The sequence below is a fragment of the Babylonia areolata genome, chromosome 24, assembly GCF_041734735.1.
Source record: "Babylonia areolata isolate BAREFJ2019XMU chromosome 24, ASM4173473v1, whole genome shotgun sequence".
Classification (NCBI taxonomy): Eukaryota; Metazoa; Mollusca; class Gastropoda; order Neogastropoda; family Buccinidae; genus Babylonia; species Babylonia areolata.
Window position 1 is genome coordinate 22,802,001 of NC_134899.1, and position 20,336 is coordinate 22,822,336.

The 20,336-nt window shown below is 39.3% G+C and overlaps 1 protein-coding gene across 2 annotated transcripts in view; it reads left to right on the forward strand.

The window, feature by feature from the left end:
• The window catches only part of LOC143298824 (E3 ubiquitin-protein ligase RNF213-like), a 232,974-nt gene that overhangs the window by 202,498 nt on the left and 10,140 nt on the right, over positions 1 to 20,336 (forward strand). For both annotated transcript variants that reach the window (XM_076611814.1, XM_076611815.1), the window contains exons 87-96: positions 2,394 to 2,451; positions 3,264 to 3,460; positions 4,368 to 4,503; positions 7,713 to 7,790; positions 12,388 to 12,583; positions 13,472 to 13,721; positions 14,621 to 14,695; positions 16,461 to 16,661; positions 17,849 to 17,938; positions 19,932 to 20,125. In XM_076611814.1, coding sequence (XP_076467929.1) covers positions 2,394 to 2,451; positions 3,264 to 3,460; positions 4,368 to 4,503; positions 7,713 to 7,790; positions 12,388 to 12,583; positions 13,472 to 13,721; positions 14,621 to 14,695; positions 16,461 to 16,661; positions 17,849 to 17,938; positions 19,932 to 20,125 — 1,475 coding nt within the window. The remainder of the gene's footprint in view (positions 1 to 2,393; positions 2,452 to 3,263; positions 3,461 to 4,367; positions 4,504 to 7,712; positions 7,791 to 12,387; positions 12,584 to 13,471; positions 13,722 to 14,620; positions 14,696 to 16,460; positions 16,662 to 17,848; positions 17,939 to 19,931; positions 20,126 to 20,336) is intronic.

The following is a 20,336-nucleotide window of genomic DNA, read 5'->3' on the forward strand; positions in this document are numbered from 1 at the left end:
AACAGATGGAGAAGCACTCTCAAGAATCAGCTACGGATTGGTGAGGACAACCTGTCATCTGCTGCAGCAGAAAAGCAAGCTTGCAGAAAAGGGACGGCAGCCAACAGACCAGCATCAGCTTACACATGTGACTGCTTCGACAGAGACTGTCTCTCTCGCATCAGTCTCTACAGACACAGGCGACGCTGCTTGGTCCAAGCAGACAGCCCAATTAGACATTAGGTCAGATATACTCTATCCATGGTCAGCCATGACTGAAGGAGGCCTACTACTACTAAGTTCAAAGTGACAGGAAAAATCAACTCATTTCTCGCTTTACTACTCATTACTTCTTTTTTTTCATTTTTTTTTTTCATCTTTCTTTGTATTGTTTTCCTGAATTGTGTAAAATGAAGTTCCCACATAAAAGAATGGAATTGCAGCTGGTGATATTGTGCCAGGCTGGAAGTGTTGTTGGTCATTTTTTGTTTCTTACTTAAAATAAAAGTTTTGTTTGCAGCATACAGAATATCATAAAAATATGAAATAGTGACAGACAGTAAAAACTTATCAAAATGTTGACTCAAATGAACAGAGATAATACAGTCTGTCTGAAGTTCAGATTGAAGTACCTTAGAAATAATGTCTCCAAAAGATACAAAATGTAAAGTGTGATAAATTTGATACAGTTGTCTGAAGTTCAGGTTGAAGTACCTTAGAAATAATGTTTCTGAAAGATATAAAATGTAAATAGCTACAAATTTGATACAATTTCAGATGTGAATATTTGATTAAACCTTCCTACAAATGTGGTCCTCAGAGAAGTAGGAAAACTAATCTCTTATGAACGCACATTCTGTGAAAACAGAAAAGGATTGTATCCACATGCACCATATATCACTCAAATTTTCTGACAACAAAAAACATTGTCAATTGAAATGTTACTGTGACACCAGCCGTCAGGCACCAAATTTTAAATCCACTTGGGAAGCCAAGTTCTTGGATAAGAAATTATGAAATTAGGGTGTGGACTGTATCAGTAGTTTGTCATTGTGAGAACGTATTGAAAGGAAGAGAAGGAGTCTGCTGAATTTCATTTACAAATTGCTTTGTGCAAGGGCCTCATCCATCTGTGCATGATATTCACAAACAGCTATGGTGTTTGTGCAAGGGCCTCATCCACCTGTGCATGATATTCACAAACAGCCATGGTGTTTGTGCAAGGGCCTCATCCATCTGTGCATGATATTCACAATCAACCATATACAACCATCTGGATAACAGTTCTATTTGCAAACAGTAGTTTTTCAAGATGGTTGTTTTCACTGAGTGGAAAGGGGAGGGGCAGTGGGGTGGGTGTGGAAGTGTGCCTATTTTCAGATCAGTAGGTTTGACATTGAGCTGATAATTTTGATCCAAACATAACGTTTTTGGGAGATGGTCAATATGATGTGTGTGGTGTATTTGTTTATGTGTGTGTGTAATGTTTACTTTCGAAAAAAAATCTTGTAGGTCACATATTCATTTAATCATAATAGAACATGTTTTTCTATATTGTTGTTTCCTGTCAGAACACATAAAAGTTTACAGTGTCAGTTAAGAAATTAATCCAGAATATTATTGTCTACAACTGCCCGTATTTTTGTGAATTCCCTGACAAATACGATTCAGTTATTTGCCATATCCCTTGGCAGACATAGGTTAAACACCTTTGTATCTATTTACATGACTGTTTTTAGAATCTCCATTTTCTCCTCTTCTTTCCCATGGAATTTAAATGAGTTCTCAAAGCCTGGCATGCATGTTGGGTTTTGCAAGGCATCTGCCTTTTTTCCTGCAGATGTGGTGGAGCATACAGAGTCAGTTTGCATGCTTTGACACCTCTTTAAAATGAAATAGGATATTGTGATCCTATACGTAAGGAGAGCTTTGCAGGACCAACTATATAGCAAGATGTCTTAATAAACTATAGGAAACCTGATTCTCAAGCATGTTGTCTACATTGCAAGGAATAAACTATCCTACCAACAAGAGATACAGAGCACAGATGTAAAAGCCCCAACTGCCTTTGATGTTGTATGTCCACAGGCTGCTGACTACAATTAACATTAAGTGTGCATTCATACATACACATACGCCAGCACATGACCTATTAAAACTATTTATTTGAAAAGGAATTTATTATCTAATAAGCGTGCAGGTCAGAAACTGATGTGTTTTGTATCATATCATGAGCTACATGCTGAAGCTGTCTTGACAAAGAGAGATGCAAAGCTCATTCGCACATGCATGCATATGCATACAGACATATGCAGCACATTTATTTAAACACTAAAAATAAATCATTTATTGAAACAGTGCATTTTTTCCCCTTGTTGACAGCCATTGCTGTGACTGTTTTCTGTTCTGTTCAGCAAGCTCAGACCATCATCCAGACTGGATACAACCTGCTTTTGGCAGATACTGGACAAGGTATGGTTCTTATTAACAACAGATATGAACAGGTGATGTTTCTGTCTTCCATGAAGGTTATGTCCTACAGACATTTTTACTTCTCAGCAATATCAGTGAATAAGCTCAATGCCTGTGCTTGTTTTCAAACCCATTCGAGGTCTAAAGTCACCTGAACTTGAAGCAGTGTGACGTTACAGTCTGTCAGGTAGTGTCTTTCCTTTGTTAAAAGATATTTTTAAAGGCAGTTTTCATTAATAGATTTGGCATTTTGCTGTAGTTTTCAACTTGCTGAGTTTTCAATTTGGCAAGCTGATGGGAAGAGCAAAGCAGAACTGGCTTGAAGGTTTTGCTATCATTCTATTGAAATGAGTAGAAGTCGTTGCATTTATTTATTTTTTGATATATTATCAACACTCCTGGAATAGTTTAGATTTAATCCTCTGCTAAGCATCTTCCAACTGGAACAAGTTATGATTTTTGAAACTGAAACTGTGAAAAGTGAAAAATATATTACTATGCAATACACAGCGTCTTCAGTATGTACCTCTGAAACTGTATCCCGGTTTTTCAAGAGAGCTGGGATCAAGATGGAAAGGAAGGATACATGAATCTAAGTACTAATACACATACAAAACTGACATATAGTGACTCAGTAGTTTGGTAGCTGTGACCTGACACACTATGACTGACGTGCAAAAATAGTTGATAGCTTCTTCCCATTCCATCACCCTTTGGAAATGATCATGTGAAGACATAGCAATTATCAGAAAATCTTCATCAACCTCTGGTCTCTGCAGAGTTCTCAGTGAAAAGTGTGTAATCATTTTCAGGTCAGAAACAGCTGCTGAACATGGTGTTTGAGGTGGGAGAGGAGGATCCAGACCCTGAGAACGAGCTGATTCAGTTGACCCCCACCACCTGGAAGTACCGCCTGCGCATCACAGTGGATCAGTTCTTCAGGGAGTTCCAGCTGCAGGGCCCTGACCAGCAGAATGCCTTACCTGTGCTCAAGCTCTTCATCGAGCAGGTGACACAACTTAGTTCACACTGGAGGATGAAAGAGTTTTTTTCCCATTGGGCATCCAGGCGTGAGCGATGCTCACAGGTTATATTCATAGATGAAGGTTGCTTGTTTTTAGTTAATGATATAATATCAAGCATTTATGTAACAACACATATGATAAGGTACAGCATGTCTGTCCGTCTGTGTGTTCATGTGTGTGCACACCTTTGTGTCTGTTAGGGGTGCATCTAAAAGAGAATGAGAGAGTTTTTAATTCATTGTGCTCCCGGATTGGTGGCTTCTGGGAAGGTTGTGGATATTTCATACTATGTATGTGATTCAAATTGAGAAATGGACCTAAGAATACAAGCTAATCACAAGACTACAGGAAACAAGTTCCAACAGAGATACACAAAAAATGTAATGGTTCTGCTCGCTCTTGTCAAAATAGCACTGCTATTAACACTGAAATATTAACTGTAAAACCAGACCACACAAACAATAAATCTTGACCTTATAATTTGGAACTGAGTAACAGTGGAATATAAACTGACATTTTATGAACATACTTTCAAACAGACTTAAGGATTTGGTAGATCGCTTTCTTTTTCTTCACTCATATTAACTCTGGTTCTAATATGCTGGTTATATTGGTTTGTACCAGACCACCAATCATTTTGAGCTTTTATTGATCAAGAACATGGTAAAGCTTCTTTTGTTTTAACTTGTTCATACATTGGGTTTAAAAAGGTTTTATTGGAAGCCACCTTTTTGTTCAGAGCAGTTTTCTGTAAGACTTGGTTTGTTCAACACACATTTGGGTGTTGTTTTACATGTTGTTTGATTCAGTCACAAAGCATATGTCATGCACTTTACATTATGCCATTCATTCTGTTCATGCTGGTGTTGTTCAAGGTGGGGTTTGTTTCAGAGCCACCACCTGCGTGCTTTGCACTTTGTGCCAGACATTTTGGCATTGCAGCGTCGTCTACTGCAGCAGCTGCACCACAGGTTTAATCGAGTGGATGCCGCCAACACCCCAATCAAACAGCTGTTGAACACTACGGGTGAGCATATGCTGGGATTTACTTTGTTAGGGAGTGGACAGAGGGATGGAGTCAGCAGCAATGCACCACTGAAACATCATTAAAGAAATAAAAAAAAAGAAAGAAAGAATCCTTTCTCAATTCCAGACTCCGTGTGTATGTGCATGTGTGTGTGCTCGTATGTTTCTGATGAGAGACAGAAATTTTGTGTATCTACTGCATTATCTAAAGAAAATCTTGTTTGTGCATTTGACACCTGATGCAAAAATGTTTGTTTATGCCTGTATTCTCTTATGCTTATTTTTATGTGTTTCTGAATGGTTGTGTTAGAGCAGATACAAAATTTTCCCCAGTGGGAGTTGATAGTGATGTATTATACTTTATGTATTAACTCTGTTTCAGTTGTCTGTGTGTCGATGTGTGTGTGTGTGTCCATGGCATTTTCTAAGCAACAGCAAATGGCAGAGAAACCTAACTGGTCAGGTTGATAGACATTGGTAAGACTGGTCTTATCTGTTGGATTGGCTATATTCTGCCAAAGGAATATTTTTTGCAAGTAAGTTGATAAAGGAAAGCAGTACTTTGATAACTTCAGTTTGTCAGAATGAAACTCTACTGACAGAAAAGAGAAAGAGAGAGACAGCACTTGTGTGATGAAACTTAATGATTGACAGCAATGGGTGTTACACCCCCACCTTGTCCTCTTTCCTGTCTGTCTTGTCCTTAGACTGTGAAAAGAGTGACGTCATAGAGAAAAGAGCGATTGCACAGAACTAAAAGGATCGCAATGGTTGGAAACAACCTCCTCAACTTCTCCCCTCCTCTTGCTAAAACTAGTTTGGTGCCAAAAAGCATTTTGGTACATGACTAAATCATTTCAAAAGAGCCTGGTGCAAAAAACAAAGAAAAAGAAATCAGCTTATATTTAAGATTTTGCCAGGTCTTGAACAGGAAAGCAACAATCAGTGATCATTTTTATGTAGCACTGTAATACATGGAGAAGCAAGCTGTAATGACTTTCCAAAGTGTAATTTTTCAAATCAGTCAGATTAACTCACGAGATAGAAACATGAAATACTTCAAATCCGTCAAATTGACACATAAGATGGTGTAGAAGCATATAGAAAGATTTCTAAAAGCTCAAAGTGCAATCATTAATAGTCTAAAAGCACAATTTACAAGGCCCATGGAGTAATGATTATATACCTTTAATACAACTCTTACATTCCAGTGCACAGAAGCAAAACCTTAAGTAAAGAACTAAGAGCTATCACAGTCAAAATGTATAACTTGTACAAAAGAGAAACAGTTAAATTTACATACTAGGGATATGTGAAATAATGAAATAAAGAAAATTATAAGATAGTTGGGTAAAATGGGTAAAAATCAACTATCTTTCAAGCGTTTAAATTGCACCACCACCACCACCACCATATTCTACCCCTCCCCTTATTTTCTCAAATCGCCCATGACACACACACACACACACACATTACCATAAACCTGAATCAATAGTACAACTTCAGTTATCACAGAATTTTTTTTTTAAGAGATAAGTTTGTATATTTGCTTTGAAGATAGATACACAAGTTGTTTGTCTAAGAGCAATGGGCAGAGAGTTCCAAGTTGCTGGATCAAAGGCATAGAATGACCTAGCTCTTTCTACAGCATAATATCTGAGCATAGTTTTGTTGGGTAGTTTGCAAGAATGTGCATTTCAAATTCTTTCATTCTTTCAAATTCTTGTGGAGTAATGGCATAAATGTACCCCCCAAAACAGGAGTATGGCTGCCTACATGGCTGGGTAAAAATGGTCATTCACATAAATGCCCACTCGGGTACATACGAGTGATTGAGGGAGTTGCGGCCCACGAACAAAGAAGGCCTAGAGGTAACGCGACCACCTACAAAGCAAGAGAATCTGAGGGCATTGGCTCGATTCCCGGCACAGTCGCCAATACTTTTTTCCCCTCCACTGGTCTGGATGCTAGTCATTCATATGAGATGATAAACCAAGGTCTCGTGCGCAGCATGCACTTAGTGCACATAAAAGAACCAACAGCAATGTTGTCCCTGGTAAACTTCTGTAGAAAAATCCACTTCGATAGAAAAACAAATAACTAGTTACAGGCAGGAACAAGTGCAAAAAATATGAGTGACGCTTTCAGTGTAGCGACATGCTCTCCCTTTGGAGAGCAGCCCAAATTTCACACAGAAAAATCAGTTGTGACAAAAAAGAGAATTCAGTACAATACAATATAATACAATACAATACAATACAGTACAATACCCATTATGATCATGCTTTTGATGAACACTGTAAACTTTTTGCAGGCAATGAAGCCTGTTTTCAAAAAACTATAGAACAGCTGTGTTTGGGATTGACTTGGAGTAAAAAAAATAAAGAAAAAAAACATTCAGTGCATGTAAAGTATATGTTTGTAAATTTTCATTTATAGTGGAGACATTATGTAGATTCTAACCCATTTTTTCTGTCAACAAGTATTTCTTCAATTACATTACAAATATCAGTTTGAAAATACAAATAAAAAAAAAAAACCCAGTGCTGAAACATTCCTGAATAGCACTGTTGCACATCAGAAATCTAGAATGTGTGTGAACCAACAATGATTTGTATGGTAATTTGGTCAGAATCACACTTGATTGGTGGGAGACATTGTGTTTCTTCTTTTTTGTTTTATTTAGTTGTTGTTACAGAATACAGAATACTTTATTATCCCCAAAGAGAAATTACTGAGTCAACTGCATTGTCGTTGTTTTTCCTTGTATGGCTGGTTTGGAACCACACCTGAATTACTGAAGGCTTTGTCTATCTTGGGGGGAAAAAATGAAAGAAAAGAAACAGAATCAAAAATACTAGTTCCATGATCACCACTATATTCATTACCTCACAAGAGTATGAATACAAATGACAGGTGATACAAAGATCAGATAAGTAAATTTCGAAGTCATTCTAGAGATTATCACATCTAAAAGGATCATACAGAATGTTCAAAGTCCAGGCATATTACTTGAAATAAGTGAAGAGGAAAAAAAAATTGAAACTCACAGTTCAGCTCAAATCAGAAAAGAATGTGCTTGTTTTGTTGAACAGATCCAGAATTACTTTATATATTTGTAGTGTTTGTTTTTAGACTGTGCATGCATGGAATGTATCTTCAGCATATGCATGTGTGTGTTTGTGTACATGTGTGAATGTTTGTTTGCAGAGGGACCAGACCTACAGAAACTGGTATCTGTGTTCTCCAAGGCTTGGGACATTGTCAGGGACCTGCTTGTCAACTATCGTAAGATTTTTCATATCATTCACTGTAAATGCACTTCGTTTGGTTTACGAAAGCTGTTTAGCATGCCACCTTTCTTATGTGATGGGGTGGTAAGGTGGTGTTTGTGAAGGTGAAGACAGGTAGAAGATGTTTGCAGAAGAGAGCCACAGCCAGGCAAGGTAGACTCGGGAAGGCGGTGCACCTGTTTTCTTCTTTTATTCTCTCATTCTTCCAGACCAGGAGATTTCTCTCCTTGTCTGGCACTCGCTCACTCATTATATTCAGTTCTGCCAAACCGCAAAGCCAGCGCCACGAAGCGACTCATGAATCCGGCCCTCTGTGAGCCTTGAGGGGCCAAACTTGTGTTTGTTTGACCAATTTTAGTGGCGTCTGACTTTCGGCTCGGGGAACTAACATAGACATATTACATATCACATGAAACTGCAAGAGACAAGCATTTTCTTAAGCTAAACCATTTTCTACAAAAATAGTGTAGTTAAAAACTGTAAACAAAAAGAGTCATGAATGAATGAGCTTTTAACGAGTTCATATATCATTTCTGTACATTACAACAATTAATACGTCATGATATGTAATATAATTGTAACAGTTAAGTAACTGAAAATCCAGAATTTCCAACTATATAAAAATCATCTATAGAATCAGCTTCTAGAGTAAAGATTTTTTTAGGTCAAAATTCAAAAGAAAACTCAACGGAAAGCTCCCATGTCAGCACCGCTTGGCGGTAGTTTTGACACTAGTGATCAGTTTCAGTTTCAGTTGCTCAAGGAGGCGTCACTGTGTTCGGACAAACCATATACGCTACACCACATCTGCCAAGCAGATGCCTGACCAGCAGTGTAACCCAACGCGCTTAGTCAGGCCTTGAGAAAAAAACAACAACAAACAAACAAAAAAAAAACGGGGGAATAAATAATAGATAAGCTTACATAAATAAATAAATAAATGAATAATAATTATAATATAGAGAAAGGTAGTAGTAATAATAATAGTAATACTAATAAAATGATTTTAAAAAAAAAATAAATAAAATAAAATAAATAAATAAATAAATAAGACAACAATGGTGATAAATAAGCGAATAAATGTAAAACATGAAGACACACATTCACACACACACCCACACATGCACAACAGAAATGCACCAAACATGCAGTTTCACAGATATGAAAGCACAGTCAAATACATATAAACGTACATGAGCTCCAACACACACACACACACACACACACACATTACCTTGCACCTCCTCTACCCCCCTCCTCCACACACTCATTTGTACGTATCGCAGCTTCCACGGCACACACACACACACACACAAACACACACTCACAGAGATGAACACTTACTTGTACAAGCACACACACATACACCCATATCTCCCACCCCCAACCCCACACACATATATACAAAGATATATATATATATATATATATATATATATATATATATATATATATATATATATACGTTCCAATATCCTGTTGCTCCCACAGTGTAGGCATGCATATACTCACATACCTCATCCTCTACCCCACCTCCCCCCGCACTCCCACCTCCTCTCTCTCACACACACACACATACACACACACGTACACAGATCTCTCCTGACACTTGTGTACACTTACACTCTCGCGCATTCACAAACGCACTCAAAAGCACAGACCCACACATCCACACAAACACACACGCACAGAGGCTGCCACTGACTGGCCGCAAGAGGGATGGGAAAAGATCTCTGATGCCAAAAACGTGGCGTCTAGTGTGTTGCTCAGGCTATTGTATTTGGAAAGGCACACAGAGACTCTGTTCCGTTTTGAAGAAATTTGCGCAATGTTGGTTTGGAAATGATGCCGATATTTGTTTGATTTGCAAAGCATCGTGCTCTACCTTTCATGTTAGACTTGGGGCCGCTCCCTCTCTCTGCTTTTATTTCTTTGAGGCGATCGATGGTGTGATGGCCTTGTACCTGTTCTTTTTGGTATTCTTTGATTTTTCTGAGGATTTCCGATTTTCCTAGATGTAGGCCGCTCGTTGGTGTTGCGTTACCAGCAAGTCTGTCAGCTCGCTCATTTCCCTTAACACCTGCATGTCCCGGGCAGTATGACCATGTGAGTTTTTTAATCTGAAAGTTGCGCATTGCCTTATGCCACTCTGCGCTTCCCATTCCGTTTTCAATTTTCTGTATGAGGTTCATTGAGTCGGTTAGAATCATGGCATGTTGGTTTCCGGGCGTATGGATGGACGATAGCCACTGGAGGGCATGTGTCGCAGCTTCAACTTCCATCGTTAGGCAGAAGACACAATCCAGCTAGTATGCCGACTACAAGACCTGAAAGAAACAAAAGAATGGGAGAAAAACCCCAAAAACCTCAACCATCTATTCAACACAGTCATTTCACCCACTCTAGGAAGACATTGTCGGGAATGGCCAGAGGGCAAAACTGATGCGGAAGTGAAGCTACTCATAGAAGAAAACAGTAAAGAAGAGGACATCATCATATACACAGATGGCTCAGTCACCAAAGACCAGTCTGGTTGGGGATTCACTGCGAAACAAAATGGGAAAACAATTTGGGAAGAGAATGCTGCCTACAAGTCACTAGTGATCAGCAATGAAATACTTCGTTTAAACCAACTACAACCCAATTATACATGTATGACATGAATCAGATTAATAACAGAAATGTAAACATCTATGAAATACGCTATAAAAATGTCTAGGTATTGTAAAAACATATTTTGCTCAAATCGGCATTGACGAATTCCAGGAGCTTGAAGAAGAGATAGTTTTGTGGGGCTGAAATGCCGTCAGACATTTCGTACCATCGCATGCCTATAACTTAGGTGTACACAGAAAGTGATAAACGAGAAGAAAACTTAATCATTTACATTTTAATGCACAATCTAAATTCCACGGCAGCTATATTGATTTATAGAAAATGAAGGTATTTTGTATGTTTCAACTGAGTGGATTTCGAAGATCATTGTGCCAAAATTCATTCACATAAATATTAATTTAAAAGAATTATAGGCACTCTGGCCAAATGATATCATTACAGTTGAGAAGTATGATCTTTCTGAAGTCCAATAACATAAAAACTATAATCTCATCTACAAGAAAGTGTTTATAATTTAAGAAATTGATGAAAAAAAATCATACAGATCCTTGTAAAGGGAGATAACTTGTGACCGATTTACCGACGTCCTCAGTAACCTTTGGCGAGTCACAAAAGTCGTCAGCTAAGCTGGCCCAATGAAGAATGTAGCCAACCCGGCTACACTTAAATTATTGTCAATGCATACATGTATATCAAATTTTATTGTTCAGTCATGTTCAAGGTCAGAACTCCCAATTTATTATAAGAGCTTTATTTTTCTTTTCTTTTTTTCAAGTTGTGCAGGCATTCCTACGTATTCTCTAGAACAAGATTTGAGGACAGATACATAAAATCTGGGAAGATGTATGCAGTTTAGTCACCCTGAAGGTCAGGAAGTAAACAGACATGATTTTATTGAGTGAGTGGGACCTGAATGTGTGGGATGAATGTAGGAAGATTTATGTTAAGGTGACATCTTTGTGAATGGTTTTCTCAGAAAACCTAATGTTTCAAATAACTTGTTTCAAATAGTTGTATAAAATTTGATGCAGCATCACTTTTTTTTTTTTTCTTTCTTTCTTTTTTTTCTGATTTCTTTCAACTGAACCCACTCTGAATTGACAGAAAAGAATTATTGATATAAATACAATATTTTGAGTTTCAAGATGTGTCGATGGTTTTTACTTACCACTCGGTGTATAGCAGTAGTCTCTCTGTCATGAATCATTATCCAAACCCACTTTTTTTTTTAAACCATTCAAGTTCTGATTTGCCACACTTATCAGCTTAAGACATGTACTAGATTTTGGGCAAACCTGGAGTCGGGAGGTATAGCTAACAAAAATTATGCAGCAGTGCAGTGGTCAGTTGCTGTGAGCTCTGGGATAATATCTGGAGTTTGAAGCTTAAGTTGTGGACATTTTTTGATTGAACCTGGACATGGGAAGTCTTTTTTGAATACTCAGGCCTGTTAAATCTGGATTTCATATGTTGCTTTTGCGATAAGTCGTTGTTTTTTTCTGTATGCACTTGAATTGATGTATAAATGTGGTATTTTTAAAGCCTTCTAATTAAGGCCATATGTTTGCCACTACTCTGCTCTAGCTCTGGTGCTGAAGTGGTAATAGGGAGAACAGATTTGGAATCTTGTAAGTGTAACATTTTGAATAAAACCAATATGAGAATTAAACGTCATTTAAGACAGTCCTCGCATATGTATTTTCACTCTTTCACATGACATTCATGCATTGTTTATAAGATCTGGAATCACAACAGAAGATTTTCAAAAACCCATTTATCATTTGCTTTGTTTCAGCCACATAAAGGGCAAGATTGTATTCCTCACTTGAAGCTGCAAACCTCACAGTTTTCCTGAAAAAGAAGAAAGACCATTAAACAAAGAGAAATAGGGAGGGAGAGGATAAATAAGAGAAAAAGCTGTAAGAGAGTGAGCACAATAACATCAGGGCATTGTCTGTGTCATGTGGTACATTCAGGGTGCAGTACAGAGGAAGGATACACAGTGGTGATGCCTGAGGAGCTGCAGACAGCACGAGTGGGGGAGGACAGTCCTGTGGCCATGGTGCTGCCAGACACACAGGGCCCCGGGCGCTGTGCCTACCTCCTCATCCACTACCTTCTGGTGCAACACAACCACTTCCTTACCCTCTACTGCCCACACACTGCTTGCCTGTGAGTTGCACCTCTTTCTTAGGATGTCCTGTGGCATTTGGTAGGCTCTCAAGGCCTGACCAGAGTGTTGGGTTGATTGGGAAAGTCGGGCATTGCACCCCCATCCCCATCTGTTTTTGTTTTTTTTCTGCCCCATCATCTGAGCCATTTCAGTGGCATTACTCCCATGCTGCTCAGCTCATTCCAAGTCCCCCATACACGGCCACACCCAGGTTTGTCTGTCTCTTTCTTTGTTATCAGATGTGACATAGTGTTTAATGATCAGTCCATGAACTTTGATGCCCCCTCAGAAGTGATCTTGGTAAGCCAGTAGGCTTGCTGACAGCTTCAGACTGTATTACTCCTTTTGTCAAGATGAATTCAGAGTCCTTGGTACATCAGAATGAATGCTGAAAATAAATTGTGATAACACCTGTTTTGCAAGTTTTGGGAGAGTTTCACAATAATGGTAATCTGAAAATTAGAATTCCATTATTTCTAAGTAAGCCTGCCAAACTTTGGAATTTGGAAGGCTTGCTGATAGCTTTAGACTGTATTACTCCTTTTGGCAAAATGAATTCTGAGTCCTTGGTACATCAGAATGAATGCTGAAAATAGATTGTGATAACACCTGTTTTGCAAGTTTTGGAAGAGTTTCACAATAATGGTTATCTGAAAATTGGAATTCCGTTATTTCCAAGTAAGCTTGCTGAATAATGTCGGGTGGTTTTGAATTACATAAAAGGAATTCATATTTCTGTCAGGCAATGATGTGAACCAGTTTAATTCTCCTGAATGTCGCAGTTTGGAATCATTAACCATACATGTCCATGGTGTTTGGTTGTTGTTTTTCTTATCTCTTTTTATTGAATGCATGTTTTAATGATGTTTCTGCAAACTGCTCATCAGGTATGAAAACCTACCAGAAGTGCAGTTATCAGCAGTGAGCCATCGGCATCTGGTGAGCTACAGCTCAGAGACTGACCTCCTGCCTCTGGTACTCACTCACTGTGACTACAGCCTCCACCTGGGTCACAGTGATGCCAGCATCTCAGCCACCCAGCTGCACTATGACTTCAAAGGGTTTGAACTGCAGCTTCGAAACACACTGCTGCTTGGCAAGTCCAGAGTGCAAAGACAGAGGAACAGAGCTATGCAGGTAAATGGGTATTTTCCTACAATTACAGAACAAAGGTGAAAAAGTATTAATTATTCATTATGATGTATAAAGCAAACAAGAAAACATTGTTGATCATCAAAAAAAGAAAGGAAAGAAAGAAAGAATAATGTTAATTTCTCTTGTTGTTGTTGTTTTTTTGTTTTTTTTAATGAAAATCAAAGATTCACCAATTCAAATAACCAAGTATACTTTATCAGTGCCAATCAGATAAAAATGAGTCCAAGCATTGCTGCAGTATAGGTTTGAGTATGGTGATGTTAGAGACATGACTTAGTGTCCACTATGTGTCGTCCTTGTCACACTATGGGCCTTTGTCCTTGGTGCATTATCTTTGCTCCACATAGTCTCATTGCTACATAGGACAGCAGCATCAGTCTTCCTTTACAAAGAATAAAACACTCTCAAAATGTTGTCTTTGATGCACATGGTCTGCATATCATCAGCAAATGTCTGTGCATCCAGTCTTTGGTCCTCACTCATTGTGGGTCCTCTTGTCCTCAGTGTGCTGTCCTTGGTCCATGTATCGTGAGTGTTGACTTCGCTTCAACAGTTGTACATGTTTCCTTGTTTTATACAAATCCACCTGTCTCTAAAGTCATGTTCTCATGCTAGGTGTCCTCAATATCATGTTCTTCCACATGTTGTGTTAGTGTCTTCATTGTTTTGCCCTTGCTTCATATGTTTTCAGTGTGTTGTCATAGATATCTGCTCAGAGTATAGTGTGCCTGCTCATGTGCCCATCCTCCCATTTTTCCTCAGTGTGCTGCCCATGATTTAGTGTGAACCTTCTGTTGCTTTTCCTCTGTCTGTCCTATCTCTTGTGTTTGAGTTTTGTGCCCTCCAGCTAGTTGTTCAATGTGTGGTCCGCATGTTTACAGATCAAGACCCTGACATATTGTGCTGATTCTACAACATCAAGGCTTGTCAGCACATTGAGAGACAAAATTCCTCAGGTAGACTCCTGATTTCCTTGCTGTTTGTGTGGATGGATTGTGTGTGTGTGTGTGTGTGATAGAGAGAGAGAGCAGATAAAAGGTCACTGATGGATCTACTTCTTTTCCAATGTGAGATTATGTGATGTAGATTGGAAAAAATATCAAAAACCCAATAAAATAGTTGATACAACCCATCAGAATCCCAGAGCAAGATGAATTGCAACAAGATAACCCATCATGTCAAAATAATGTCTCATTCCCAGAAAAAAATGTGGACTTCATGCGGCTGTGCAGTATACTGCTGCAATAATATTTGGAAGAGCTGGAGAAAAAAATCGGGTATGATACAGTTATTCATTTGAAGAAGACAGAGGCTTGCAACACCATGCAAGTGCTACTTAGCATTGTCTGTTAGCTGGCATACAGGTGAACAAAAGGTGCACAGTAACAAGTCAAGAAATATTCTCAGATATGAAGCCTTCAGTTCATTCATATACTTTGTATTCTTCACATCCACACAGCAACAAGCATTGTGAAAGTATAAATAAGCTTCTTTTCTTTTAGCATAAAATATCATTTGACTTTCTCATCTGCTCACTCATTGCAAGAAGATGAGCTTGTAAAGGATAGTATATTTGCTGGTCAAAACTTTGTCATTGATGTTTAAATGATACAGCATTGCCTTTATTCTTCTTTTTTCCTTTTGTGTGGGTTTTTTTTTATATCAAAGTGGTAAAAGTATGGTTGTGTGTGAAGTGAGGTTAGCATTGCATGTGAATCATTTGTTTAATAAAGCATGCTGTCTTATAATTCTGTCTTTTTTCTTTTCTTTTTTTTTTTTTTCTTTTTTTTTTAAAGATTTCTTTCTGCATCATTTCCCTCATTTTTTACTGGGTGTTTTCTTCTCTTTTTTTCTTTTTTTACCCTTACCATATCTTTTGACCAGCTCTTCGGGTGTTAAAAAAGAGTGAGTTTTTTTCTTTGCAATTGATTGAATTACATCAATAAATGCGTTAATAAATATCAGTAAATTAGCATTTTATTGAAGACTGATATGTTGGAGTCATCAACAACCATTTTTAGAATATGCCTTTTTTTTCTTCTTTTTTTTCTTCTTTTTTTTTTAATGATAGTCATGTCTGACAATGACCATCAGAACAGCAGAAGAGGCAACTGCTGTCCAAACTATCTGGGCTAGAATTTGATTACAGTGGAGAGTGTCTTGCCCAAGTTACATCCCCACTCTCTCGGCCAAGAGGGTTTTAGGACAGTCAGTGTTGGGATGGCTTCCAAAGGCCAACTAGCCCCCAAGGCTGCAGCACTAAGACCCAGTGCAATCTTGCCTCCTAGAGTGAGTCATAGTCCACAAAAGACTAAGCTGTAAATGACTTCCCACTGGAATGGAGAAACTATTTATCATACAGCTCTCACTTTGTTGTTGGCACAACTGTAAGCTTATGTGTCTTGCTGTAAAAGAAACAAAAACGATATGGACGCCTTTGAGGTCAATATACATAGATCATTGTCAGCAAATTTTGAAATTCTGAGTCTGCTTGCATAACCCAAATGAGAGATGTTTGTACACTTCACCCTCATTCTGATTTTCAGTACTGCAAAACCGGATCTGTTCAGAAAATTCTTGATCTGAGAATGCACGAATCTTACACACATTTGTTTATCTACTACATGAAGCAGCAGCAGGCAAAGTGTAAGTGGAGTGAGCTGTCTGAGGATGTAAGGGGATTGTCAGTGATGAGAGGGCTGTTTGCCGTGGCTTACGCAGGAAGCCTTGGACATGCGGGTGCAGCGTCAGATCGTTGGTGAACTGGCAGAGAACCTTGAAGACATTTGCCGTTCCATTGACAGCCTGAACACCACCCTCAGCTTCCTGCTGTCTGTTGTGGTCAGTGCTGACCAGTCATTGCACGGCTTCATGATGGACACCCTCAGGATGAGAGACACAGAGGGGATTCACAGTCGAAAAGTAAGTCATGCACGAACACATGCATGCACACATGCTTCCTACACACTTGATTGACAACTATAATAAAGTGAGTCACGCACAAATACATGTATGCATATGTACATGCATACATTCATGCCCCAGCACACTTGATCCACAGCTGTAAAGTTAGCCACACAAACACATGTGCACATGTACATGCATGCACGCATACCCCCACTCACTCAGTTCACAGCCTTAACCCTTTGAGCCCTGACCACTGCTTTACCAGTGGTAGAGAAAAATGACATAATGCCTAGCCACCGGTTGAGCGGTGCGTAAACACTTGTGTCGTGTTTTGCTATTGGTTAACTTATATTGAAGAGCCATTCAGAAAAACCGTAATATTCTGATGTCAGCAAACGTAGTATCAACGTGGCCGCGCCTTTTCACTGTGTTTTGTGCATGTGCTTTGGATAAAAAAAAAGATCGATTTCTACCATGAAGCGTGCAGAGTCTCAACCTGACACGCCTCCTTTGATCAACTGGTTCTGCATGCTCAGATTCATTTTCAACATCACTACTGAAAAAAAATATCTGTAGCAAAATCATGCGATTCAAATTCCACCTCACTATCAGAGTAATCATTGTCATACTCTACTTCCGATAAATCATCAAGGCATATCAATTACTTGCTGTGTTGTGTACAGTTGTTTTCTCGCACATTTTGTCCCTGATTTCTGCCCTGACAGGCCAGGTTGAGACTCTGCATACTTCAAGTGTTTACGCACCGCTCGACCGGTGGCTAGGCATTATGTCATTTTTCTGTACCACCGGTAAAGCTGTGGTCAGGGCTCAAAGGGTTTAATACCAATTATTTGCAAATTTTGGCTCAAGAGCTCAGGCAGAAGGGTTAAAATTGCTCAGGAACTCAGGGCTCAAAGGGTTAAAGTTAGTCACACACAACTGCATGCATGCAAATGTACATGCATGCACATATGCCTCTTCAGTGATCATTTCTAATGCTGTTGTCAAGGAAATGATTTTCATCATTTAAAATACCACAGGTTTTGCATATTCTTGCACATTTTCTACACCTGTATGTATGCCTCTTTCTATTTCCGTATAGAGATAATGTACACTAACACAAAATTTTACATGGCTGTGTTTGTGTGTTTTTGTGTATGCGTGTTGGCGCGTGTGTGTGTGTGTGTGTGTGTGTTTTGCAGGCTCAGCAGCAGTGCCAAGTGAAAAATGTCCAGTGTTTGTGGCTACTGCTATGTTCCCAGAGGGCTCGTATCTTAGCTTTGCACAAACAGGTCCGTATATCTGTGTGTTTAAAATGCTTGCGTTTGTGTTACGCATGAGAGTACACATGCACATGTTCATGTTGTGTGTTTATAAAGCAATGGGAGCATACTGTGCATATATAACTGTATTATAAAATTTGTTTGTATTAGGAAAATCTAAAATTTTCATGTTTATCAGCATTTGTGTGTTTTTTGTTTGTGTGTGTGTGTGCTTTCTTTTCTGTCTAATAATGATAATTGTCTCTTTTTAAATTAAATAAGAAAGCAAAACACACACACACACACACACACACACACACACACTGACAGATGTGATAACATGCATTTGAAGAAAAATTGGAGGGAAAAAACTAGATGCTGTGGCAAAGTGGTTAACATTGCTGACTGATGTCCAGGAGAACACAGGCTCGAGGCCCAGCAGAAATGGGCTTTTTCAGCCTATAGCCATCTCAGGCTGAGCTGAGTGTGCTAGGGGCTCAAATGGGAAGACCAAACTGCATAGTTCAGTGTCATCCACTTCACAGATGTGTCTTTGGGGTTGTTGCTGATGTTGTTATTCAGCTGAAAAATTATTGTATTGTGTAGTATATTTATTTAATGTATCATATTATATCGTATTGTATTACTTCTTGTCACAACAGATCTTACTGTGTGAAATGCTGCTCTCCCCAGGGGGATTGTTTTGCTACAGTGCGGGACCACCCTTTTTTTCTCTCTTTTTCTGCCTGCAAGCGTATTTTCTGGATTTTCTACAGAATTTTGCCAGGGACAGTGCTCTTGTTGCCATAAGTTTATTTATGTGCACTAAGTACGTGCTACACACATGGGACCTCGCTGTATCATCTTGTCTAAAGGACTAGCATCCAGACCAGCACACAAGGTCAAGTAGAGGGGGAGAAAATACTAGCGAGTGAGAGATTTGATCCAGTGCATAAATTCTCTCACTTCCTAAGCAGATGTACCACAAGGCCACCCCCTCACATGAAAGGAAGCATAGGGCACAGCCTTGTCATAAAATCCCAGTGGAGCTCTGAAGCAGCATTGTCATCATCGTCATCAGGATAGAAAAAAATTGTCTCAAATTCTGTGGCCTTTCTTGCCATGTTCTCATGTTGACCTCTGTTTTGAATCCCCCTCCACTTCCATGGTTGTGGTGAGTTCCTGTCAAAATGTTTGATGTCAGCAGATTCATGGTGGTGCTGTTGGGGGGACGTGGTGGCAGCGTCCACATCAGGGAAGACACTCACTCAGTGTGGTTCCATGACTAAGGGGTTATTGTCATCATTAGGGGCCTTAGTATGTGTGGTTTTCTGAATATATTGCATCAAAACAAGCACCACTGAACACCACTGAAGTGGCTCAGCAGCACTGCGTGGTAATCCAAATGGATGACTAAAGATGCATTGAATTGTATTGTATGGTATTGGTGTATTCCCTCATGGTGACTTACAGTGATAGGTGCCTGTGGACAGGCAGCACTGAGACTGCAACAGACAGACTTGGATGTAGTCGTGTGCAGGGGGACTCACCTCAGAATGTTTGGTTTCAGCAGTACTTTTGAACAAACTTTCTAAGTAAGATCAGCCTTGCCCAGCTTGCTGCAAAATAATATTGGGACAAAAGCACGAGAAACAAATGTAAACACACACACAAACACATAATACTTATACCATGAATAATTATCTACTTCAGTTGGGAAGTTTCTGGCAGTGTTGTGCTATTCATGTACACATATTCCTTTGACCAAGAAATGTGGTAATGTGTTTTTATATATCTGGTGTGAACAGATTATCTTGGGTGTGCTCTCAGTCCCACAATCCTGGTGTTCACACATCTAATGTTCACATGTCCAGTGTGATCAGGAAGCTTATCAGTGTGCTTTGGTATTCATTGTCCTACAGTTCATGTCTGGTGTTCACATGTCCAGTGATTATCAGTGGTCAACACTGACAATGTGTATAACAGTGCTGTGGTGTTGACACGAGTGGTGATGTGACTGCAGGAGGCCTTTGACCAGCAGGGCCAGGAGATACGCCAGGAGTTGACTGCAGACCAGCAGCAGCAAGTGAACGGGGCCTTACAGCGACTGACACCAGATCGTGTGGAGCTGGTGTTGAATCACATGTACCAGTGCATCATGCTGCACTTGCTCCCCCAAAGCCAAGACCAGAACTTTGCCCGTCCTGAAAACTATGAGTGAGTACAGCAGACTCACCCCTTCCCTTGTCCACACTGACATCAGTCTGTTCTGGTTAGTTTCAGGTATGGGTATGGAAGACACACCATGTCATGACTGTCTTGCTTGGCACTATGAAAAACTGAAATGACATAGCCAAGTGGTGGGAACATTGGGCTTCTGTCCCATGGGTCTGTGAAGTCCATATTTTTGTTCCTGGCAGATTTTGAT